Source organism: Sus scrofa, chromosome 6, assembly GCF_054392235.1.
Source record: "Sus scrofa isolate SSC_HxYL_T2T_F1_AM1 chromosome 6, Sscrofa_HxYL_maternal_Yorkshire_Landrace_v2.0, whole genome shotgun sequence".
Taxonomy (NCBI): Eukaryota; Metazoa; Chordata; class Mammalia; order Artiodactyla; family Suidae; genus Sus; species Sus scrofa.
The window spans coordinates 164,934,819-164,957,907 of record NC_139388.1 but is presented as its reverse complement, the minus strand read 5'-3'; the positions used below and the strand labels follow the sequence as shown (position 1 = coordinate 164,957,907).

At 39.4% G+C, this 23,089-nt stretch overlaps 2 protein-coding genes across 13 annotated transcripts in view; one reads left to right on the top strand and one right to left on the bottom strand.

The window, feature by feature from the left end:
- RAB3B (RAB3B, member RAS oncogene family) overlaps positions 1-23,089 on the bottom strand; it is a 580,278-nt gene that overhangs the window by 255,073 nt on the left and 302,116 nt on the right. The gene's annotated exons all lie outside the window — the stretch shown is intronic.
- Positions 1-23,089, top strand: part of OSBPL9 (oxysterol binding protein like 9) — a 175,312-nt gene that overhangs the window by 43,896 nt on the left and 108,327 nt on the right. For 7 of the 12 annotated variants that reach the window (XR_014808283.1, XR_014808282.1, XR_002345204.2 and 4 more), the window contains exon 3: positions 14,334-14,412. The exons of the other annotated variants lie outside the window; for them this stretch is intronic. Coding sequence is in view for 4 of the 7 variants with exons in the window: in XM_003482083.5 (XP_003482131.3) it covers positions 14,334-14,412 (79 nt within the window). In the remaining 3 variants the exon portion in view is untranslated. The remainder of the gene's footprint in view (positions 1-14,333; positions 14,413-23,089) is intronic. 12 annotated transcript variants of the gene reach the window in all.

Here is a 23,089-nt window from a genome sequence, read left to right as displayed (position 1 = left end):
TCCTTCTACTCACTTTAGTTCTTGTCTGTTCTTCTCTCTCTAGCTGCTTTAGATGTAAAGTTAGGTTGTTTATTTGCGCTTTTTCTTGTTTCTTGAGGTGGGCTTGTATTGCTATAAACTTTCCTGTTAGAACGGCTTTTGCTGCATCCCATAGGTTTTGGAGTGTCGTATCTTTGTTGTCATTTGCTTCTAGGTGTTTTTAAATTTCCTTTTTGATTTCTTCAGTGATCCGTTGGTTGTTTAGTAGCATGTTGTTGAGTCTCCACGTGTTTGTATTTTTTGCAGTTTTTTGTTGTTGTTGATTTCCAGTTGTATAGCGTAGTGGTTGGAAAAGATGCTTGATGTGATTTCAATTTTCTTAAAGTTACTGAGGTTGGATTTGTAGCCCAGGATATGATCAATCTGAGAGAATGTTCCTTGTGCCCTTGAGAAGAATGTAAGAATACCCACTTTGGATTCCTGTCTTCTCAGTCAACAAAGCGGCCCCAGAAGAAATAGAAATAGCAGCTTTTTCTCACCTGCTGTTCTAGAGAGAACTGGCAGTGACCATGGGGATGTTGATTTATACTTTACAAGGTCCAAGAGAGAATTCCCTGGAGGACTTATTCCACCTGATATCCAAATGTAAACTTCCAGATGATAACAATGTGAATATTTTCATGGCCTTAAGATTGGCAAAAACTTCTTAGGAAAGTACAACCATGAAGTGTAAAACCAATACATCTTACTAGGTTAAAGTAAACTCTTCATGCAAAAACATAATTATAGAATTCCCTGGTGGTGCAGTGAAGTAAGGATCTGGCTTTGTCACTGCTGTGGCTCAGGTCACAGCTGTGTTGTGGGTTCAATGCCTGGGCTAGGACTTCCACATGCCGTGGGGGTGGCCAGAAGTAGGAAAGAAAGAAAAATACATCATTTTCAGAGTATAGAGACTGGCAGCAGGGTGGGAGAAGATATTTGCCTAATTCATAACCAGTGAAGGATTCATGTCCAGGATATATAAAAAGCTTCTACAAATAATTAGAAAATGATAGTACATTCTATTAAATGGGCAAGAAACGTGAACTGTTTCAGAGGAAATGGCCACAACCATGGAAAGATAATGAGCTTCATTAGTTATCAGGGAAATATAATGAGGACCACTAGTAGTCACTTGCCGGAAGATACTAGTATTCACTTGCCAGAATGACTAAAATAAAGTAAGTGTTGGTGAAGCTGTGGAACAGTTGAAACTTTCCTGCACCATTGGCTGGAGTATAATTGGTACAACCACTTTTGAGAACTGTTTGATGGTGTCTATTAAAATTGGCATGTGCATACAATTTGACCTAACAGATTGATTCCTACATTGTATCTAATGGAAGTATAAGCAAATATATAACAGAGGATATTAATAAGAATGTCATAGCAATATGATTCCAATAACCTAAAACTGGAATGAAGTTGATAAATTGTGGATATTCATACAAAGGAACGCATATATATAAAACAATGAATGTGAACAAACCATTGCTATATGCATCATCTTTGATGAATTTCACAAATATTGAGTGAAAGAAGTCAGACACAGAAAATATGTGATATGAGTCCATTTTATAAAACTCAAAGATGGACAAAACCAATTTTCATGTTAGAAGTATGGATACTGTTTGTCTTTGGGATGGAGGGCAAGGCTGATGATTAGCAAAGGGTACAAGGAGAGTGTCTCTTCATTGAGCTTGTATAATTATGATTTGTGTAGGTTACCTTTCAATATAAAGATTTTCAAAGGATATGTGTAAAGTGCTTATCACAGTGGCTGGCTTATTTAAAATGTTCAGCAGCTGGCAGTGTTAATTTTTTAATAAATTTATTGGCATATAGTTGATTTACAGTGTTGTATTAGCATTATGTTTACAACAAAGTGAATCAGTTATGCATATACATATATCCATTCTTTTCCCTCCACCATCACTTATTAGAAAAACATTGAGTAAATCCCCCTGCACTATACAGTAGCTTGTTATCTATTTTATATATAGTAGTGGGTGTATGTTGATATTATCTTCCCAATTTACCCTGCTCCACCTCCCATGGTTTCCTCTTTGGTAATCCTAAATTTAATTTTGAAATCTTTGCGTTTGTTTCTGTTTTACAAATAAGTTGTTTTGTATGTTTTTATTAGATTCTACATATTAGTGATCTCATATGATATTTGTCTTTGGCTTACTTCACTTAATATGAAAATCTTCAGATCCGTCCATGTTGCTACAAATGGCATTATTTCATTCTTTTTACAGCTGAGTAATACTCTGTTGTACATTTCATTGTATATTGGATATTCTTTATCCAGTCCTCTGTCAGTGGACATTTAGGTTGTATTCATGTCTTGGGCTGTTGTAAATAGTGCTGCAGTGAATATTGGTGTGCATGTATCTTTGCAAATTATGGTTTTCTCTGGATATATGACCTGGAGTGGGATTGCCAGGTCATACGGTAGTTCTGTATATAGTTTTTTAAGAAACCTTCATACTCTTCTCCATAATGATTGTACCAATTTACGTTCCCACCAGCGGTGTGGGAGGGTTCCCTTTTCTCTGCACCTTCTCCAGCATTTATTGTTTGTAGACCTTTTGCTTATGGCCATTCTTACTGGTGTGAGGTGATAATCTCATTGTAGCTTTGATTTGCGTTTCTCTAATAATTAGTGATGTTGAGCATCTTTTCATGGACTTTTTGGCCATCTGTATCTCTTTGAGAAATGTCTATTTAGATCTGCCCATTTTTTGATTGGGTTGTGTATTTTTTTGATATAAAGCTGCATTAGATGTTTGTATATTTTGGGAGTTCCCATTGTGGCTCAGTAGAAACGAATCCAACAAGGAACCATGAGGTTGCAGGTTCAATCCCTGGCCTCGTTCAGTGGGTTAGGGATCCAGTGTTGCTGTGAGCTGTGGTGTAGGTCACAGACATGGCTCAGATCCCGCATTGCTGTGGCTGTGGCATAGGCTGGCAGCTGTAGCTCTGATTAAATCACTAGCCTGGGAACCTCCATATGCTGTGGGTGCAGCCCTAAAAAAAAAAGTTTGTGTATTTTGGAGGTTAATCCCTCATTGGTTGCTTCATTTGCAAAGATTTTCTCCCATTCTCTGGTTTGTCTTTTCCTTTTGTTTATAGTTTCCTGTGCTGTGCAGAAGTTTGTAAGTTTAATTAGGTCCCATTTGTTTATTTTTGTTTTATTTTCATTACTCTAAGATGGGTCCAAAAAATGCCAAGACATGAATACAACCTAAATGTCCACTGACAGAGGACTGGATAAAGAATATCCAATATACAATGAACAAATAAACTTAATTGTTTTGGATTTGTTATTTTAGGTCTTTTTTCTTCCCTTTCTCTTTTCTTCTCCTGTGATTTGAATACCTTTAGTGTTGTATTTGATTTAGTTTTTCTTTTTTATATGTGTGTGTCTATCATTTTTTGGTTTGTGGATCCTATTAAATTTTGATACAGCCATCTACATAGAACACAAAGAGTGTTCTATGTTTTCCTCTAGAAATTTTATAGTATCTGGCCTTGTGTTTAGGTCCTTGATCAATTTTGAGTTTATTTTTGTGTATAGTATTAGAGAATGTTGTAATTTCACTTTTTAACTTATAACTGTCTAGTTTTCCTAGCACCACGTATTGAAGAGACTGTCTTTTTTCCAAAGTATATTTTTGCCTCCTTTGTAATAGATTAGTTGACCATAGGTGCATGGGTTTATCCCTTGGCTTTCGATTCTGTCCCACTGACCTGTATTTCTGTTTTTATGCCAGTACTCTACTGCTTTGATGACTGTAGCTTTGTAGTACAGCCTGAGGTCTGGGAACCTGATTCCTACAGTTCTGTTTTTCATTTTCAAGATTGCTTTGGCAATTTGAGGTCTTTTGTGTTTTCATACAAATTAAAATTTTTTTGTTCTAGTTCTGTGAAAAATGCCATTGGTAATTTGATAGGATTGCATTGGTAATTTGATAGGAATGCCATTGGTAATTTGATAGGATTGCAATCTACATAGGATTGACTTGGGTAGATTGCCTTGAGTAGTATAGTCATTTTGACAATATTGATTCTTCCAATCCAAGATGTTGGTATATTTTTCCATCTTTGCCATCTTTGACTTTTTTCACCACTGTCTTGTAGTTTTTGGAGTACAATCTTTTGCCTCACTAGGTAGGCCTATTCCTAGGTATTTTATTCTTTTTGATGGATGGTAAATGGGATTATTTCCTTAATTTCTCTCTCTGCTCTTTAATTACTGATATATGTGTACTTATTGCCATTTTCTTAATTGTTTTGGATTTGTTATTTTAGGTCTTTTTTCTCCCCTTTCTTTTTTCTTCTCCTGTGATTTGAATATCTTTAGTGTTGTATTTGATTTAGTTTTTCTTTTTTATATGTGTGTGTCTATCATTTTTTGGTTTGTGCTTCCTATTAAATTTTGATACAGCCAACTACATATGTTCAGAGATAATTTAGGTTGCTGATCTCTTAATTTCAAATGCCTTTTCAATATTCTGCTTTTGTACTCATTGCTAGTTTTTGTTCGTTTGTTTGTTTTGCTTTTTAGGGCCACACCTGCTGCATATGGAAGTTCCCAGGCTAGGGGTTGGGTCAGAGCTACAGCTGTCAGCCTGTGCCACAGCCACAGCAACACAGGATCTGAGCCATGTCTGTGACCTACACCACAGCTCACGGCAATGCTGGATCCTTAACCCACTGCATGAGGCCAGGGATCAAACCTGTAACCTCATGGTTACTAGTCAGATTCAGTTCACAATGGGAATTCCCTCATTGCTATTTTTGATTTCTCTTTCAAATCTGAATGAGAGCCTTGCTGGGTAAAGCAGTCTTGGTTGGAGGTTTTTTCCTTTTATCACATTAAGTATATCATGCCACTCCCTTCTGGCCTGTAGAGTTTCTGCTGAAAAATCTGCTGATAACCTTATCGGGGTTTCCTTGTACCTTATTTGTTTCTTTTCCCTAGCTGCTGTCAATATCTTCTCTTTGTCTTTAATTTTGGTCAGTTTGATTATTATCTGTCTCAGGGTGTTCCTCCTTGGGTTTATTTTATATGGTACTTGTGCTTCATGGATTTGAGTGAGTGGTTCCTTTCCCATGTTAGGGAAGTTTTTGGGTATTGTCTCTTTGAATAATTTTTTCTGTTCCTTTCTCTCTCTCTTCTCCTTCTGGCACCCCTATAATATGGATGTTGGTGTGTTTAACGTTGTCCCAGAGTTATCTTAGACTCTCTTCATTTCTTTTCAATCTTTTATCTCTTTTCTTTTCCGCATCAGTTATTTCCACTAGTCTGTCTTCCACCTCGTTTATTTGTTCTTCTGCCTTCTGTATTCTGTGTTGGTTGCTTCTAATGAATTTTTTATTTCAGTTATTGTATTTTGCATCTCTGCTTGCTTAAGTTTTAAATCTTGTATTCCTTTGCTCAGTGTTTGCTGTAAATTATCAATCTTTGCCTCTAGTTTATTTCCAATGTCTTGCCTCATCTTCAGCATTATCAGTCTAAAGTCTTTTTTCTGGAGAATGGTAATCTCCAAATCACTTAGTTGTTTGTCTGTTTTTTGTTTGTTTGTTTTGTTCCTTTATCTGAGTTATAGTTCTCTGCCTTTTAATTTTTTTATAGGTTTTTGGTGTGGTCTCCTTTTTGCAGACAATAGAGTTGTAGCCTCTCTTACTTCTGATGTCTGCCCCTCTGGTGGCTGAAGTTGGTATGGGGGCTTGCTGTAGGCTTCCTGTTGGGAGGGACTGGTGCCTGCCCACTGGTAGGTGGGGCTTTGCCTCTGGGTGAGATTAGAGGCAGCTGTGTGCCAGGGGATCTTTAGGCAGCCTGTTTACTGATGGGTGGGGCTGTGATCCCACCTGGATTATTGGTTTGGCCTGAGGTTTCTGAGTGCTGATAGATGGGGTCAGATTTTCCCAAAATGGCCACCTCTAGAGGAACATACGCTAATGAATATTCCTGAGAGCTTTGCCTCCAATGTCCTTCCCCCACAATGAGCTACAGTCACCCCCTGTTTTTCCCAGGAGATCCTCCAAGAACTACTGTCAGATTGAACCCATATTCCTTTGGAATCTCTGCTTTTCTCTGGGACCTAATGCACATGAAAGCCTGTGTGTGTCTTTCAAGAATAGGGTCTCCACTTTCCCCAGTCCCATGGAGCTCCTGCACATAAGCCTCACTGGCCTTCAATGTCAGATGCTCCAGGGGCTATTTCTCCCAATGCCAGATCCCCAGACATGAGGACTTGACATGGAGCTCAGAACTCTCACTCCTGTAGGTGAGTCTCTGTGATGCAGTTACTGTCCAGTCTGTGGGCTTCCCATCTGGCAGGTATGGGGTTGCTTATATCACATAGTTCCCCTTCTTATCTCTTGATGTGGCCTCCTCTTTGTCTTCTGGAGTAGGATATCTTTTTGAAAGTTTCCAGTCCATTTGGTTGAAGGTTGTTCAGCATTTGGTTGTAATTTTGTTGTTTTTATGAGAGAAGGTAAGCTCCAGTCCTTCTATTCCACCATCCTAATCCCATCTTCCTTTCAAAATATTATAAAATAGGGTAAGTTTGCTGCTCAGGGGTTTCTTCTGTTCTTTTTAGCATGTCTTTTCCCCAGCTACTCAACCTGGAGGCCAGTGCTAGTGGCTTACATCATCCAGGTTCACTTGCTTGCTGGCTACTTGTTGAGTTTGGCCATGGTGTGTGCCCCCAATCTCCTGAAAGGTGTTGGGCAGATTCAGGGTGACTGAGGCAAAGTGGCAGCAGCAGTAGTGGTGGTGGGAGGCAGGATGAGTGCACTGGGTAAAGGCGCCAGATAGCCATCCATCAGCCCAGAGACCCCTCATTGCTAGTTTTGATATGATATTTTTCTGTGAATGATTTCCTATTTTTGTTATATATGTGCTTTAACCAGTGAGCATTTCCATTTGTAATTTTCTTCTTTCTAGTCCTGGCCTTTCTTTTTCACCTAGCGAAGCTGCTTTAGCAGTCATTGTAAAGCTGGTTTGGTGGTACTGATTTCTCTTAGTTTTTGCTTGTCTGAAAAACTGTTGATTTCTCTGCCAAATCTGACTGCGATTCTTGCTAAATAGAGAATTCTTGGTCATAGGTTCTTCCCTTTCATTGCTTTAAGTATATCCTGCCACACCCTTCTGGTCTGCAGTATTTCTACTGAAAAATTCACTGATAACCTTATGGGATTTCCCTTGTATGCTCTTTTTGCTTTTCTGTTGTTGCTTTTCATTTTTTTCTTTGTTTTTAATTTTTGTCAGTTTGATTAATATGTGTCTTGTCATGTTCCTCTGGATTTATCCTATAAGGGATTCTCTGCACTTGGTGGACTTGAATGTTTCTTTTCATATGTTAGGGAAGAAGTTTTTGGCTATCATCTCTTAAAATATTTTCTCCGTCTCTTTTACATCTTCTTTTTTTAGGACCCCTATAATGCTAACGTAGGTATGTTTAACATTGTCCCAAAAGTTTCTTAGGCTGTCCTCATTTCTTTTTTCTCTTTATTTTACTGTGGCAGAAATTTCTACCATTCTGTCTTCCAGCTCACTTATTTGTTCCTCTGCCTAAAAGTTATTCTGTTACTGATTCCTTTTAGAGTATTTTTCATTGCAGTTATTGTATTGTTCATTTTGGTTTTTTTTTTTTTTTTTGTCTTTTTGTTATTTCTTTGGGCCGCTCCTGAGGCATATGGAGGTTCCCAGGCTAGAGGTTGAATCAGAGCTGTAGCCACCGGCCTACGCCAGAGCCACAGCAACTCGGGATCCGAGCCGCATCTGCAATCTACACCACAGCTCATGGCAACGCCGGATCGTTAACCCACTGAGCAAGGGCAGGGACCGAACACACAACCTCATGGTTCCTAGTCGGATTCGTTAACCACTGTGCCACCACGGGAACTCCCATTTTGGTTCTTCAAATCTTCTAGATCTTTGTTAAATGTTTCTTGTAACTTCTCACTCTTGGCCTCCTTTCTTTTCCCAAGATCTTGGATTGTCCTTACTGCATTCTTTTTTAGGTAGATTGCCTGTCTCCTCTTCATTTTGTTGACTTTGTGGGCTTTTTTTTTTTGTTCCTTCATCTGAAACATTTTTCTGTCATCTCATTTCGACTAACTTTCTGTGTTTGTCATCTCTTTTCACAGGCAGCAGGATCGTAGTCCTTGCTTCCTGCTGGTGTTTGCCTCTTGGTGGGTGAAACTGGATCTTGCCCCTCTGGTGGTTAGGGCCATGTTGAGAGGTGTATTTAGAGATGAAGGCAAACTTCAAATGACTTTAGTCACTTGCCAGACTCACTCTGGTGGGAGTGGGCTAGCCAGAGATCAGGGCACAAGAATCTGCTCCAAAGGGAGGAGGGCCTGAGATAAGGTTGCCCAGGCTCACTCAGGCAGGAGTGGGCTGGTCAGAGATCTTGGGGAGTGAATTAGCTCCTGAGGGAGGCGGGCCGGAGATCAGGTGTGGGCATTCACACTGGCGTGAGGTGTGGGACAATGGTCTGGGAGTGGGGCCAGCCTTGGGGAAGGCTTTTTTTAGGGACTGTAGGGGCCTACATGGGAGAGGGGCTGCAGTGGTGGCCCTGCCTCTCTCACACCATTCAATAGCGGTGCTCAGCCGTGGCCACCTAGGCTTCCTCCTGAACCTTCATAGTTGCTGTACTCTGTCCTCCAGCTCTACCCAGGTACACAACTACTGCAGCCTTGTCTCTAAGCTTCATGCTACAGCAGTTGGCCTCCACCCACATCACTGGTCAGGAATCTCAAGCTAGGGTGCCCAGGGCGGTGGTGAGCGTCATCACTGTGTGTCTCATTCTGTCCCATCTGCTGCAGACTGATCACTGTGTTCTCCTCTGATCCTCGAAGTCTCCTTTCCTGTCCCAGCTAACCTCCCTGCTGGTGAGGGGACTTCCCTGGGTTTGGGAACTTCTCCTCCTCTTCAGCACCTTCCCAGGGCCGCAGGTCCCATCTCATTTTCACTTCTCCTCTCTTCCTTTTTTTTCTTTTTAAGGGCTGCATGTGGGGCATATGGAAGTTGCCAGGCTAGGGGGTCAGGTCAGATCAGAGCTACAGTTGCTGGGCACAGCCACAGCAATGTGGGACCCGAGCTGGGTCTGCTACATATACCACAGCTCATGGCAATGCTGGATCCCTGACCCACTGAGCGAGGCCAGGGATCGAACCTGCATCCTCATGGATCTAGTCAGATTCCTTTCCACTGAACCACAATGGGAGCTCCTCCTTTTTTCCTTTTCTTTCTCCTTCATCTTGCCAGGTTATGTAGCACTCCTTCCTATCCTTCTAGTTGCTCAAGTTGTTCTGTCAGTGCTCAGTCAGGGTCTTGTAAGGATTGTTCCATTTGTAGATGTTTTCTTGATACATTTTTGAAAGATGCAAACTTCATGTCCTCTTATTCTGCCATCGTCTTGATCTCCCAGCTTTTTACTACGGTTTAGTTCTCTGTGATCATGAGGTTTAGGACAATGCTGTCCATTAGAATTTACTACAGTTGTTAAAATGTTCTCTGTCTGCCCTGTAGACATGTGGCTAGTTCCAAAGCCATTAGCACATGTGGCTCCTGAGGATTTGAAATATGACTGAGGAACTTCTTCAAATTATTGCTTAATTTTACTTAATTACAACTAAAATTTAAATACCTATATGTGGCTAATGACAGTTATGTTGGATAGTACAGGTTTAGGGAATTGCCATGGGAATGAATGAAAGAATGAGAATATCAATGAACTTTATTTGGGTCGAACTAATCAAGAAACTGAAAGGCCAGAGTATTAGATGAATTGTGCATCTATACATCGAAGAATTCTCAGGGTAATGGCAAGACTGGATTGGAGTGGGAGGTTGTTAGGTAGATTCCAAAGTCTTCAAAGAAGCTTTTGGATAGAGGAGGGTAAAGTGTAATGGGCTGGAAAAGAATGCTTTTTCCCATGTAAGTTTGTTGAAAGGACTTAGGTAGAAGTGTTTCTGCAGCACAGCTTAGAGCCATTGAAGGAGAGAGTTAAGGAAGAAGACATCAGGAGCAGCAGCAGTGCTTCAGAGTGGTGCCGTAAGACAAAACTATAGAGTGGTCACGGGAGACCTGTGAGAGTGAAGCTTGCTGCAGAGGTGGGGAACGGAGCTAATTACCAGGAGTAGAGAAAAGGTTAAAGCATGGCCGGTTTTGGAAAAGCTCCCTGTGAAAGCAGTAAGAAAGGAGGTGGTAGCTAGGGGGAGATAGGGAGTTTTGCTTTTCTTTAACTAATGGTAGGGAATTGAACTTGAGGAATGACATGAAAAAGTGAAATTGCTTGTTTTTTTTTTTTTTTTTTTCCCTCAGTGTATGCAAGAAATGTTAAGGTTGAGTACATTTAGGGTCTCTGTGAGGTGAGAAGGAAGCAGCTAGGTGGTGACAGTGGAAAGACTGGTTCGGCCAGATTTTGAACAATCTTAAATGGCACTGTGAAGAAATGTTGACTTTATCCAATAGTTCCTGGAGAGCCAAGAAAGTTTTAAATATTTGGATCTCCTGTGAGAGTCTGTGCTTTAGGAATATTACTCTGGCAATAGCAAGGACTGTGGACTAAAGGTGGCTAGTTGGCAAGAAGTGATGAAAACCTGAATTAGGGCAATGACAGTCCATGGTGTGAAGATGAGTCGGTAAATTTGAGATTATAGTTCACAAGTGGGATGAGCACATCTTATGATTATAGAATAAAGGAGAAGTATAGAACCTGGAGTTTTCTATTTGAATTGACTCGGTAACTGGTTATTTCCATTAAGGGATCAAAAAGAAAGAATAGACATTTGGGATTGTGGTGAGTTATATAACAGCTTTGTTGAGATATAATTCACATACCATACAATTCATCCATTTAGAGTATACAATTCACTGTTTTTAGTGTATTCAGAAAGTTGTGCAGCCATTGCTACAGTCAATTTTAGAGTGTTTTCACCATCCTCTAAAGAAGCTCATACCCATTAGTAGTCATTCCCATTTTACTCAACCTACTTCCTCAACTCCTCAACCCTAGGCAATGACTAACCTACTCTTGGTCTCTATGAATTTGCCTGTTTTGTTTTTGTTTTTGTTTTTTGTCTTTTTGCCTTTTCTAGGGCCACTCCCACGGCATATGGAGGTTCCCAGGCTAGGGGTCTAATCAGCTGTAGCCGCTGGCCTACCCCAGAGCCACAGCAATGCCAGATCTGAGCCGCGTCTGCAACCTACACCACAGCTCATGGCAACGCCAGATCCTTAACCCACTGAGCAAGGGCAGGGACCGAACCCGCAACCTCATGGTTCCTAGTCGGATTCGTTAACCACTGCGCCACTACGGGAACTCCCAAATTTGCCTGTTTTGGACATTTCATATGAATGGAATCATACAATATGTGGTCCTTTGTGATTAGCTTTTTTTGTTTAGCATGTTTTCAAAGTTCATCCATGTAGAGGTCACTTTTTGCTCTATATTATGTATACTCACCTCTTTATATGTTTATCTCCTCCACTAGAGGCACTATTGTTACGTATTCCAAGGCTGTATCTAGCGCATGTGCTGTATTTAGTTATGACTCAGCAAATATTTGATACATCATAAATTGGAAGGTTAACTTAATTAACCATGAAATTGTTAACCAGAATGAGTTGCCCCCACACATGCTCACCTACTAAGATGTGTCTTTTTTTGCTGTCATGGAATAAGTAGGTCCTAAGCCAATGGTTCTGGTTCTGCCATTAACTCTGTATGACCTTGGATAAGTCTTTATACTCTGGAGCACTTTTATTATCTGAAAATGGGGATAAAAATGCCAACCCAATATGAAACAGAGGAATAACTAAAATAATTCAAGTTGATGGGACTTGGATAGTGTTGGGGTTCATCCATACAGCTTCTGAAAAGAAGTAAATGTAGGTTTCCCCTCATATCTGGAAGAAGATTGTTCTTATGAAACTGTTTGAGAGAGAAATGGGTAAAGCAAAAAAGCAGTTACCTTAGGATGCAGCTTGCTAACAGATACACAAAATAAATTGAGGTAAAGTGCAGATGCTCACAGACAGTACCTAATGTGGCCTAATGCTGAGGTACTGTGTGTAGTTGGGAAGAGCTTGGTAGTTCTACTCTCACTGCTTGTTGGGGGGCACTGCTTGTGGCTCAGGACAAAACAAAGGCTGAATGTTGTTTTTGATTTCCACCTATTTTCTGGAAAATTTCCAGATTTCCTATATTTAATGAAAATAGATATAGACTTATGATGGGGTTACATATCAATAAACCTACTATAAATTGAAAATGTCTTAAGTTGAAATGCATTCACTACACCTAGCATACTGAGCATTATAGTTTAGCCTCACTTACCTAAAATGTGCTCAGAACATTTACATGAGCCTACAGTTGGGCAAAATCATCTCACACAAAACCTGTTTTATTTCACACAAAACCTGTTTATAATAAAACAGGTTATTACAGGTTTTGTGTGAGATGATTTTGCCCAAAATGGTTGGGTACAGAATGGTCATCGGTGTGTCTCATTCAGCCTTGTGATCACGTGGCTGACTGGGAGTTGCTACCCAGCATCATGAGAGGGCATTATTGCATATTGTTTGCCCAGGAAGACATCAGTTTTCAAAATGCCATTTCTGCTAAATGTGTATTGCTTTCACACCACCATAAAGTTGAAAAATCATAAATCAAACCATCTTAGGTGGAGGACTGTTTATATTAACTTAGGTCTTTTGCAGAAGCAAAGTGACATAAAAAGAACTTTTTTGAAAAGTGGGGTGTACCTGTAAATGTTTAGCCAAACATGTTTGCCTATTCCTACTGGGATAAGAGTAGCCTTTTTTTTTTTTTTTCCCATGGGATTAGATGTTTTTTGTTTTATTTTGTTTTTTCTTTTCGTTTTTGGTTCCCCGGCAGCATATGGAGCTCCCAGGTCAGAGATCAGATCCGAGCCGTAGTTGTGAGCTAAGCTGCAACTGTGGCAACACCAGTCCTTAACCCACTTTGCTGGGCTGGGGATCAACCTGTGTCCTAGTGCTCCCAAGATGCCACCGATCCCATTGCCACAGCAGGAACTCCAGATTAGGTATTTTTGCCCCTTAAGTCTTTTCAGCCCTCCCTTTACATGGTCCTAGTTTTAACTGTGGCATACTGCTTCTTTTGTTACCAACCTGGGGCATTATATCTGAGCCATGTTCTCCAGCTATTCTCTCTGGAATACTTACGACATTTACTTTTTAAGACACTGCCCAGTAGACTCCGTATCTTGTAGAACTTCGTGTTGCTTTCCTAATTTCTATTGTTTTAATATGCTGCATATTCTTGAACATAAGCACAAAAGTTTAAAACCCACCATGTCCACATTCCTGAAACAACTTATAAATGCAGTCCCACCCTACCCCCCTCTTTTGGAGAGCTGTTTATGCTTTTATTTAGAAAACATATACTGGAGTATGTGCTTGAGTGCCATGTATCATAATATATAAAAGAGTTCCCGGCATCTAGGATCTCATAGCAGTTCAGTGGGAGGAGGCAGACTCAGAAATAGATACTCTCAGTGTAATGTGCAAGTGCAGTAGCAGAGCCATGGACAAGTGGTTTTGAGAGCACACCTAGAAAGCAAGTGTCACCTGGCATTTCTGTACAAATATAACACAGAAACAGCTTGATAAAGAGCACCTACATTCTTTGAGCCTTAGAACAACCTGGTGACTCCTGTCTTAGCAATTTAAAGTTCAGAAAGGGGAGTTCCCATCATGGCTCAGCGGAATGAATCTGACTAGCATCCCTGAGGATGCAGGTTTGCCCTGGCCTCGATCAGTGGGTTAAGGATCTGGCATTGCCGTGAGCTGTGGTGCAGGTTGCAGATGTGGCTCTGATCTGGAGTTGCTATGGCTGTGGTCAACAGCTGTAGCTCCGATTGGACTCCTAGCCTGGGAACCTCCATATGCTGCAGTTTCAGCCCTAAGAAGACCAAAAAACAAAAAAACAAAAAACAATGAAGTTCAGAAAGGGTCAGTGACTGGCTCTTAAACAGATATCCTAGACTCAGCTTGTGTGTTTTTCCCTTCCCCCTCCCACCATACCCATGCCCCTCAAGCAAGGATACCTTTGCAGAGTACAGCAATGCCGGCCATCCCCTCTCCTTTAGCCTTCCTCCTTAAGCAAAGCTAGTCTGAGTCCCCTCTTCTGTGTCTAGCCTGCTTCCAGTGTCGTTGGTGCATTGAGCATTCCAGGGCTGTAGCAGTAGTGAATATTGCTGATGTCATTGTTTGCCTTATTGGGATTTTGCTCTTTGTTTCACAGGGAGCTGTGATTGGTATAGACGATGAGGACGACAGCACCTTCACAATAACTGTTGATCAGAAAACCTTCCATTTCCAGGGTGAGCTGAAAGAAGAGATCCTTTCTCTTCATAGTCCCAACTGCCTCTGTCCTTCTCTTTTGGGTTGTTTGCTGGATGACTTGAATGGTTTTACAACTGATCCTGCATGAACGAGTGCACAGGAACGTTCCGGATGAAATGGTACCTCAGGTTAGGCAGGGATTTGTATCTGCAGTGGATACAGATCTATTTGAAAGGACTGTGGATCTGGCTGCAATTGGAGATTAAAAATTTAAACGATAAAAATCAGTGAAGGGAGAGAGTAATGGGCTGCTGCTGCTGCTGGCTTGTGTTTACAGAAGGTTGCTGATCTTCTTTATCGAGGAGTATGGTTCTGCTTCTGCATGAAGAGTTGAAAGACTGATTGTGAAGGTTGCAGTGTTTGTCCGTGTAAAACTCAAAATGTAAATTAAATTGAAGCTAGTGGCAGCCTTTGGCTTAAAGGTTTTGCTTTGCTTCAAGAACTACAAGTTTGCATTCATTTCATCTGCATTTCTGTGTCTTGTCTGCCAGCCGTCATTTCTCTGCTATTATCCTTTTTATAGTTAATAACACCAAATGCCATCTGCCACTGCTATGTTTCGGCATTGCATGCTATGGTTCACCGGTAGAAAGGGTAAGGTATTGGATGATCATTCTCATTTCATCTTGCTTTGAAAACTATAAACCAGCAAATAAAAGTTGATTTTAATGATCCTGTCCTAATGTACCTTTTATCTATTAGGAGTGTCTGTTAGCTTTGTTACTCATGTTTTTGCTATTTTGCCTATCAAGAATAACCTCTGTTTTATGTGTAAAGCAGTCTGAGAAACTTAGAAATGAGAATATTTGGAGATGTTAATACTTTGTCTGAACTGCAAGTGATAATGCACTGTGATAGATGCTAGGTATACCAAGATAAAGAAAAATTAAATCAATTTATAGCTTAAAAATGTTTTGGTTGTGAAGTCTGGGACCAGATATACGAGATGTTCAGACACCTATTGTCCCTCTATATTAGGATAGAATATTGCAGTTATTTTTCTTCATTGTCTTGTTAAAGAAATCAGCACATAGAAATGAAAGATGCAGCTTATATGCAGTGAAGACAAACCGCTGTACTCAGTCATGATCTCTCTAATGCTTTTAGGAAAAAGCGTCTTTAAAGTATTTACTATGTTTGGTCATACTCTTTATTCAGAGCTGCTTTTAACTAATGATGCTCTCCTGAAATTTTCTACTACATTTAATTTCATAAAACATTAAAAATCTTACTATGAAAGCCCATTGCCTTTATTTTTAGGTTAAATATAAAATGCTGCTTATAAATGAAAGCAGATAGTGCCCACACTGGAACTCTACTTGAATGAAGTTGAATACCTTATTGAGTTTTAAGTAATAGCTGCTGAATGCAGGTGAAGGCTGCAGTAGGGAATTCTCTCCTCTGCAGTTACTAAGGAGACACCTTCTTTGGAAGCTGTGTTGTTTGCTTGTTTAAAGGAGAGGAGACTCAGGCCTCTAGAGCAAAGGCACCTCTACCTTCTGATTTAAATTATTTATGTTAAACTGAGCTCCCCTTAAACACTTCCATATTTATGTGGCTTGCTGGTAAAACAGTTCCTTTAATGAATTATTTAAATGATAAGAATAAATAAGGGTTATATGTATTTTTTAAATGGATACTTAGTTCTGAGATTGTCAGATTGATTTGTTTATTTTCTACTGTAATAGTTATGAGAGTCTTGGACAACATGAGATTATCTGGTTTTTGTAAAGAACTGAATAATATTCTTTCTCTATATTCTTGCCAGTAATAGGAGTTATTTCACATTCATAGGCCCTGCAGAAGAAAATCTCTGAAAATTTGATTAAAAGACTTTAAATATCTGGTTAGATCTTACATTCTTGATCAGAATTGAAAGCAAGTTTAGATGACATACATTTGCATGTGTGTAAATGTGTCGAAGTTTTTTAAGTTTAATGTACCAGAATTTTTGAAAGCAGGTGACGTATCAATTGATGCATCTATAAGACAAATTCTAATTACTATCAACTCTTAAAGGGAAATCTCGAATTTGTGTGGATACATTAGTTTATTCAACATCTGTTTTAGACATTATTCTAAGTTTTGGGGGATACAGTAGGGAATAAAACATAAAATTCCTACCTTCTTGGGACATCTAGTCTGGTAGAGGAGGAAAGCCAATAAACAAGGTAAATTGGTAAAATATAAGTAAGAGAATGCTAAGTCCTAAGGAGGGAAAAAAAAGCATGAAAGGAGAAAATGAAATAGAAGAGAGGGTGTGTGTGTGTGTGTGTGTGTGTGTGTGTGTGTGTGTGTGTGTGTGTGTGGGCAGGTGATCTGACATTTTAGATGACCAGGGAAGGACTCATTGGGATGGTGCCTTTTGGTGAAAGACCTGAAGAAAGTGAGGGAACAAGCTATATGGCTTTGTTGGAGTGATGGTGCCCAGTAAATCATTCCAGGCAAAGGAGGCAATAAGTGCAAAAGGGCGTGTCTGCCATGTTTGAAGAACAGCAGGGAGGCCAGCTCTGGTTGGGGTGCAGATAACTGTGGGGGGAGGGTAGTGGGAGATGAGGTCTATGAGAGAGCATCCTTTGAGGCCTTATATGTAAAACACAGCAAGGACATTGAATTTTACTGAGGTAAGAAGCCATTATAGAGGGTTTTGAGCAGAAGCGTAACATGATGTGAATTTTTTTTTTTTTTTTTTTGTGTCACTCTGGCCACTGTTTTGAGAATAAAATGCAGGAAAAGCAGAGGCAGGGAAACTAGTTAGGAGGCTGTAGTAATTCAGAAGAGAGATGATAGTGGCTCCCACATGGTAGCAGTGGGAGTGCCATGTGTGTTTTGTCAACTTTATTGAGGTATAATTAAGATACAATTAAATGTATACTCTGTAAATTTCAATGAATATTGACAAATTTCTTTACTCATATAACTGCTGGTCAAGATCTAGAACACTTCTATCACCCAAAAGATTCTTTTATTCTTTTAGTCAGTCCTCACTCCCTGCTTCTGGCTCTAGACAACTGCTCATTTACTTTTTATCACTAAAAGATTAACTCTTTCTTTTGGAGAGTTTCACATAAATGGAATCTCATAATATGTACTCTCTTTTTCTGGCTTTATTTTAGCTCAGTGTAATGTTCATAATATTCTTTTTTTAAACTTAAAAACTGAAGTATTGTTGATTTAAAATGTCACATTAGTTTCAGGTGTACAGCACAGTGATTCAGGTTTTATTCTTTTTCAGATTCTTTTCTCTTGTAGGTTATTACAAAATAGTGAGTGTAGTTCCCTGTGCTTTACAATAGATCTTTGTATTCATCCATCACGGAACTCCCTAGAAACACCTCCTTTCTGGGCGTCCAGGGTACCACATTTACCTGGTTTTCCTCCTCCTTTTTGTTTGCTTCTCTGGATCTCTTTTGCTAGTTCTGCCTCATCCCTTTGCCTTCCAAATAAATGCTGGCGTGCTCCAGAGCTCATTGTTCAGACCTCTCTTCTCTTCTCTTTCTACTCCCAAATTCTCATGGCTTTAAAAACTCTATGCAGTGACCCCCAAATTTATTTCTCCAGCCTGAACTTTTCTCCTGAACTCGACACTTCAACTGCCTACTTGACATCTCCATTTAGATGTTTGATAGGTACCTAGAACTTGATTATAAGCATGTCCAAGGCTAAGCTCCTGATGTCCCCTCCCAACTAGTTCCTCTTGCAGTCTTCCCTAGCTCAGTTAATGGTAGCTCCATTCTTGTTGTTCAAGCCAAAAATCTGGTATCATCCTGGACTACTCTCTTTCTCTCACTTGCTACAGTTCAAAGGATTAAGGATTAAAGGGTTAAGGATCTGGCATTGTCACTGCTGCTGTGGTTTGGGTTGCTGCTATGCGGCAAAAAGAAAGAAAGAGAAAGGAAAAGAAAAGAAAAGAGTTTCTAGGAGGTGAGAGGCGTCAGCAACTGTGTTAAATGCTCTTGGCAGATCAAGTAAGTTGAAGGCTGAGAAGTGATCACAGGATTTAACAGTTAAAAATCCATTAATAACATTGAGAAGAGTAATTTAAAGATAATGTAGACAGTGCTTTCAAATTCTACTGTAAAGGGAGGGTGAGAAATACAGTAGTAGCTGTAGGGGAGAAGTAATGTGTTTTGTTTTTCTGTTTTTTTTTTTTAAAGATAAGAACAATAGTAGCATGTTTCTATGCTGTCAGCAGTGATTCAGTGGGGAGGGAAAAAAATTATGATGCAAGAGAGAAAGGAGAGAATTATTGGATCAGTGTCCTTGACAAGGCAGTAGAGTGTGGCATTGCCTTTGGCTAGGAGCATGGACAGTTTAGCCATAGTAGCAAGAAAGAAAAGTCAAGTGCTTTCTTTCAGAGCTACCGCTGCTGGTCTACACCACAGCCACAGCAATGCAGGATCCAAGCCGAGTCTGCTACCTTCACCACAGTTCACAGCAACGCTAGATCCCCGACCCACTGAGCAAGGCCACGGATCAAACCCACATCCTCTTGGATGCCAGTCAGATTCATTTCCAGTGTGCCACAAGGGGAACACCAACACAAAGTCAATTTAAATGAACATAAACTAGTTTTGAAAAAGAAATACTTTTTTTTCCCCCTCTATAGGTAATAATTGAAATTAGTCCTAGCATGTTAGAGCTTTAAAAAGGTTTGAAAACTACAGCTTCATTCTTTCATTTTTCAGATTAAAAAGAAAATAGTTGGCAGTTTATAAACCGACTCTTTTCTTTTGAACAAGAGCAAAAAAATCCCTTTTTCTATCAGTCAACCAAAGTTGTTTGCATATGAATTTTGACATTGTGTAGGAAGTATTTTTGGTATTAAACTGGCTGTTGAGTTCAAACATTTAATATATGTGTAGTATGTGCAACTCCCTGTTCTCAGAACCGAGGGTATACAGGTTACTAAGAAATGAGCCGGGATGTTAGGGAGCTTGTAAAGAAGTAATTATAATGTAATGTGAAATATGCTATAGTGTGGAAATATGTATAGAACCCTGAAATAGTGGAGAGGCAAAAGAGACCATCACTCTGTGCTTGACAGCAGAGCAGAATTTTTCTTGTGACCAAGTAATCCCTTTTAAAAATACCAAAATTTAGGCGTTCCCATCATGGCTCAGCGGTTAAAGAACCTAGGATTCGATCCCTGGCCTTGCTCAGAGCGTTAAGGATCCAGCATTGCCGTGAGCTGTGGTGTAGGTCCTAGACATGGCTTGGATCTGGTGCTGCTGTGGCTGTGATGTAGGCTGGTGGCTACATCTCTGATTGGACCGCTAGCCCAGGAACTTCCATACCATATACTGTGAGTGCAGCCGTAAAAAGACAAAAACAAACAAACAAACAAACAAAACCCCCAAAACCAAAAAATTTAAAATTAAACTAATTCTAAAAATTTCAAGCGGTCTAGAACTATATGATATAAAAATTAAAAGTTTTCTATCACCAGGCTCTGTCTCCCACCTCTGTCTCCTTACCTCCTCTACCTGATAGCACTCTGATAATTGAAAGGAAGTTTATGGGGCTGGATGGTGTTGTAGCCTATGCAGAGGTGTGGAAATGTGTTGCTATCAGATGTATTCAGAGAACTACAGATGTTTGGTACCATTAGTACAATGGGCAGGAGATGAAGCTGTAAAGATAAGCAGAGTTGAAAAAGTTTTATTTTTTATTCTGAGGTCTGTGAGGAGCCAATGGGGCAGAATTTTAAGCAGAGAGGAGACAGAATAAGATGTAAGCTTTAGATAAATGGCCTTGATTGTTAAGGCCCTGAATGGATTAAAGCATTGGTAATGGGGAAGAAGAGGAAAATAGACTTGAGATTTTTGGGAACTAAATCTATAGGAACTGTTGATTGCTTAGAAGTGGGAGGTGAGAGAATGAGAATAGTAAAGGTGTAAGACTGACTTATGTTTTGTTTGGATGCTGTCAACATCTGAAATAGAGAATCTAGGAGAACAAAACTGATGAGGAACTTCCTTTGTTTGAGGTGTCTATGGGATACACAGATACTGATGGTGATGGCAATTGGATCTGAGTCTGGGCTGGAGATGGAAATTAGTGTCTATCAGCATATTGCTGAAGGTAGAATTAGAATTTGAAAAATTGAAGGAGTTCCTGTTGTGGCACAGCAGAAACGAATCTGAGTAGTATCCATGAGAATGCGGATTCGATCCCTGGCCTTGCTCAGTGCTCAGGCATCTGGGTTTAGGTTGCAGTTGAGGCTCAGATCCTATGTTGCCTCAGGCCTAGGCAGATTAGTCAACTTTACTCTTCACTTATTTACTTAAGAGTAGCAATTTGAAGAGCTCAGGCCCCGTTTGAAGGGGTAGCTGCTGATAGTTAATTCCAGATAGTTGTAGGCTTTTGGGAATGCCTATCCAGTGTTGCTAGATCATTCAGTTTTTCAAGAAAAGCCAGAAATCCATATTTATTTTTATTTATTTATTTATTTTGTGGTTGAGAGTTTGAATATGTTAGTGTTAAAACTCTAGGTTTTCCAAAAAAACAATTATGTAGGCCAACCAGATCCATCTATGGGCTAGGTAAAACCTCTGGATTTATAGTCTCTAATTAAAACCATGGTAGTAGTGGGTATCAACCTTCTGGGAGATCTGAGTTGGAAGAGAGCTGAAAACCAAATCCTGGAGTATATGAGGGTGGAACCATTAACAGGCTCAAAGGAATGATCAGAGGTTGGGGTGAAAGTTATTAGCTTCAACCATGTGAGAGTATGTACTACTTTTATAGGTCAAAAGTAGTCGCATATCAGCAAGCAGTTCATGTGTCTCAACATAATAAAAGACTAGATAGTCTATAGTTCATAGTAATAATTAGAAAAGTACCCATTATTTGAATTTTACCTTTAAATAAAGTTGAATCTATTTAATGCTTTAATATATACACAGTAATTTATAATGTTGCTGATAGTGTGGCATAATAATAATTCTGATGAGTTATGTTTATTGAATGTTTATTTTATGCCAGGCACTATGCAGAGTTTTACAGAGGTTAACCCATTCAGTTCTTAACAGCATTATGAAGTAGGTGCTCTTACTGTTTTTATTTTATATTTAAGGAAGCTAGGGGCCATGGACATGTAGATAATAGAAGGCAGAACTAGAATTTGAACACAGTCATTCTCTAGAGCCATTCTCTTAACTGCTACAAAAAAGTTGTTATAGGAATTTGTCAATTAGTTTGTAATTGACTTATAATTCTGTCAGAAAAGGAATTAATGTAAAATAATATAGGGAACTTTACAGTGCAGTTTAATGCAATTAAACATTTTGTGATATGAATGTTCTACATGTTCCATTACTTAGTAGAAATAGTAGCAGTAGTGGTGGTAACAACTGCTGTTAACACTACTAACTATCTGTTACAAACTAGACCCTGTGTTCAGCAGACCTGTACATTCCTTCCATAATTCATAAACTCCACAATGAAGTATATTTCAAGTTTTGGAGTTATGGAAGCAGAGGTTCAGAGAAGCTGAGTGCCCAGGATTGGTGGATTATGCTCAGGTCTGTCTAAATAAGTAGTTCTTAAAGTGTTGTCCCAGATCACCAACTGGGAGCTTGTTAGAAACACACCCTGGCCAAGCCCCAGACTTGCTGAATCAGAAGCTCTGGGAATGAGTCCTGTCTAGTGATTCTGACACACTTTAAAATTTGACAACCTTTGGTCTGGATCCAGTAGTTTCACATGTTATTCCAATTTACTCTCATAACAACCTTACACATTAGGTGGAATTATCCCCAATTTATATATGAGAGAAGTGAGACACAGAGTGCAGGGTCCTGGCCTTGATCTTAAGATCGTGCTTACTGTGTCCTAACTTAGAAGAGGTGTCTTGCCTTAAGGAAAGCTGGTGTGTGAAAAATCTAAATTTTTTAAAGATAAAAATTAGGGATATGTGTATGATTAGTTCTTCATAAAATAATTCTTTACTTTCAAAGGACTTTAACAAAAACATCCTTTAATCATTATTTTCCCCCAAATGATTTCAGTATGAAATTTGTTGGCAAATTTTTTTGGGGTATACTTTTAAAGCAATACAAGTTGCATAAGACAAAATGCAGTACTTTTAAACATTAAAAATGTATAAAATAGAAGAACCTTTAGGAACTGTGTAAGTCTTAGCGTAAGTCTGTGGTTGGGCTGATAGTTGACCTTTTCAACTCAGTGCATTAGAGCTCTCTGATTTATTAAAATGCAAAATTACTACAAGTCAGCTCAGTGGTGAAGGAAAGTGTTTAATTCAGAAACAGAATATTGATCAAGTGTATTACGGCAGCATTGCCCTTGCTGCATTAACATCAATCAACATGGCATGTCTGCATCATTAATCATTTAGAAGAATAGATGGTACATCATTAGACTAACTTGTGGTTGCAGGCTTAAGTATCTTCTGCTTTAAAAATAACCATCTCAGCATATCACTAGTAAACAGATTCCATTATCTTCTGTTGATTACTGACTCAAAAAATTTCCCTCTGCAATTTTATATTTTTATTTTTATGTGATAACCCCTCCTCAAAACAAAATAATCATTTACAGATTTTAAGGGAAGTAAATCAGGTATAACTAACTCTCTAATTAGATATTATAATTTTAGTAGACGTTAAGTGGGGAAATGCCACTGAATTCATA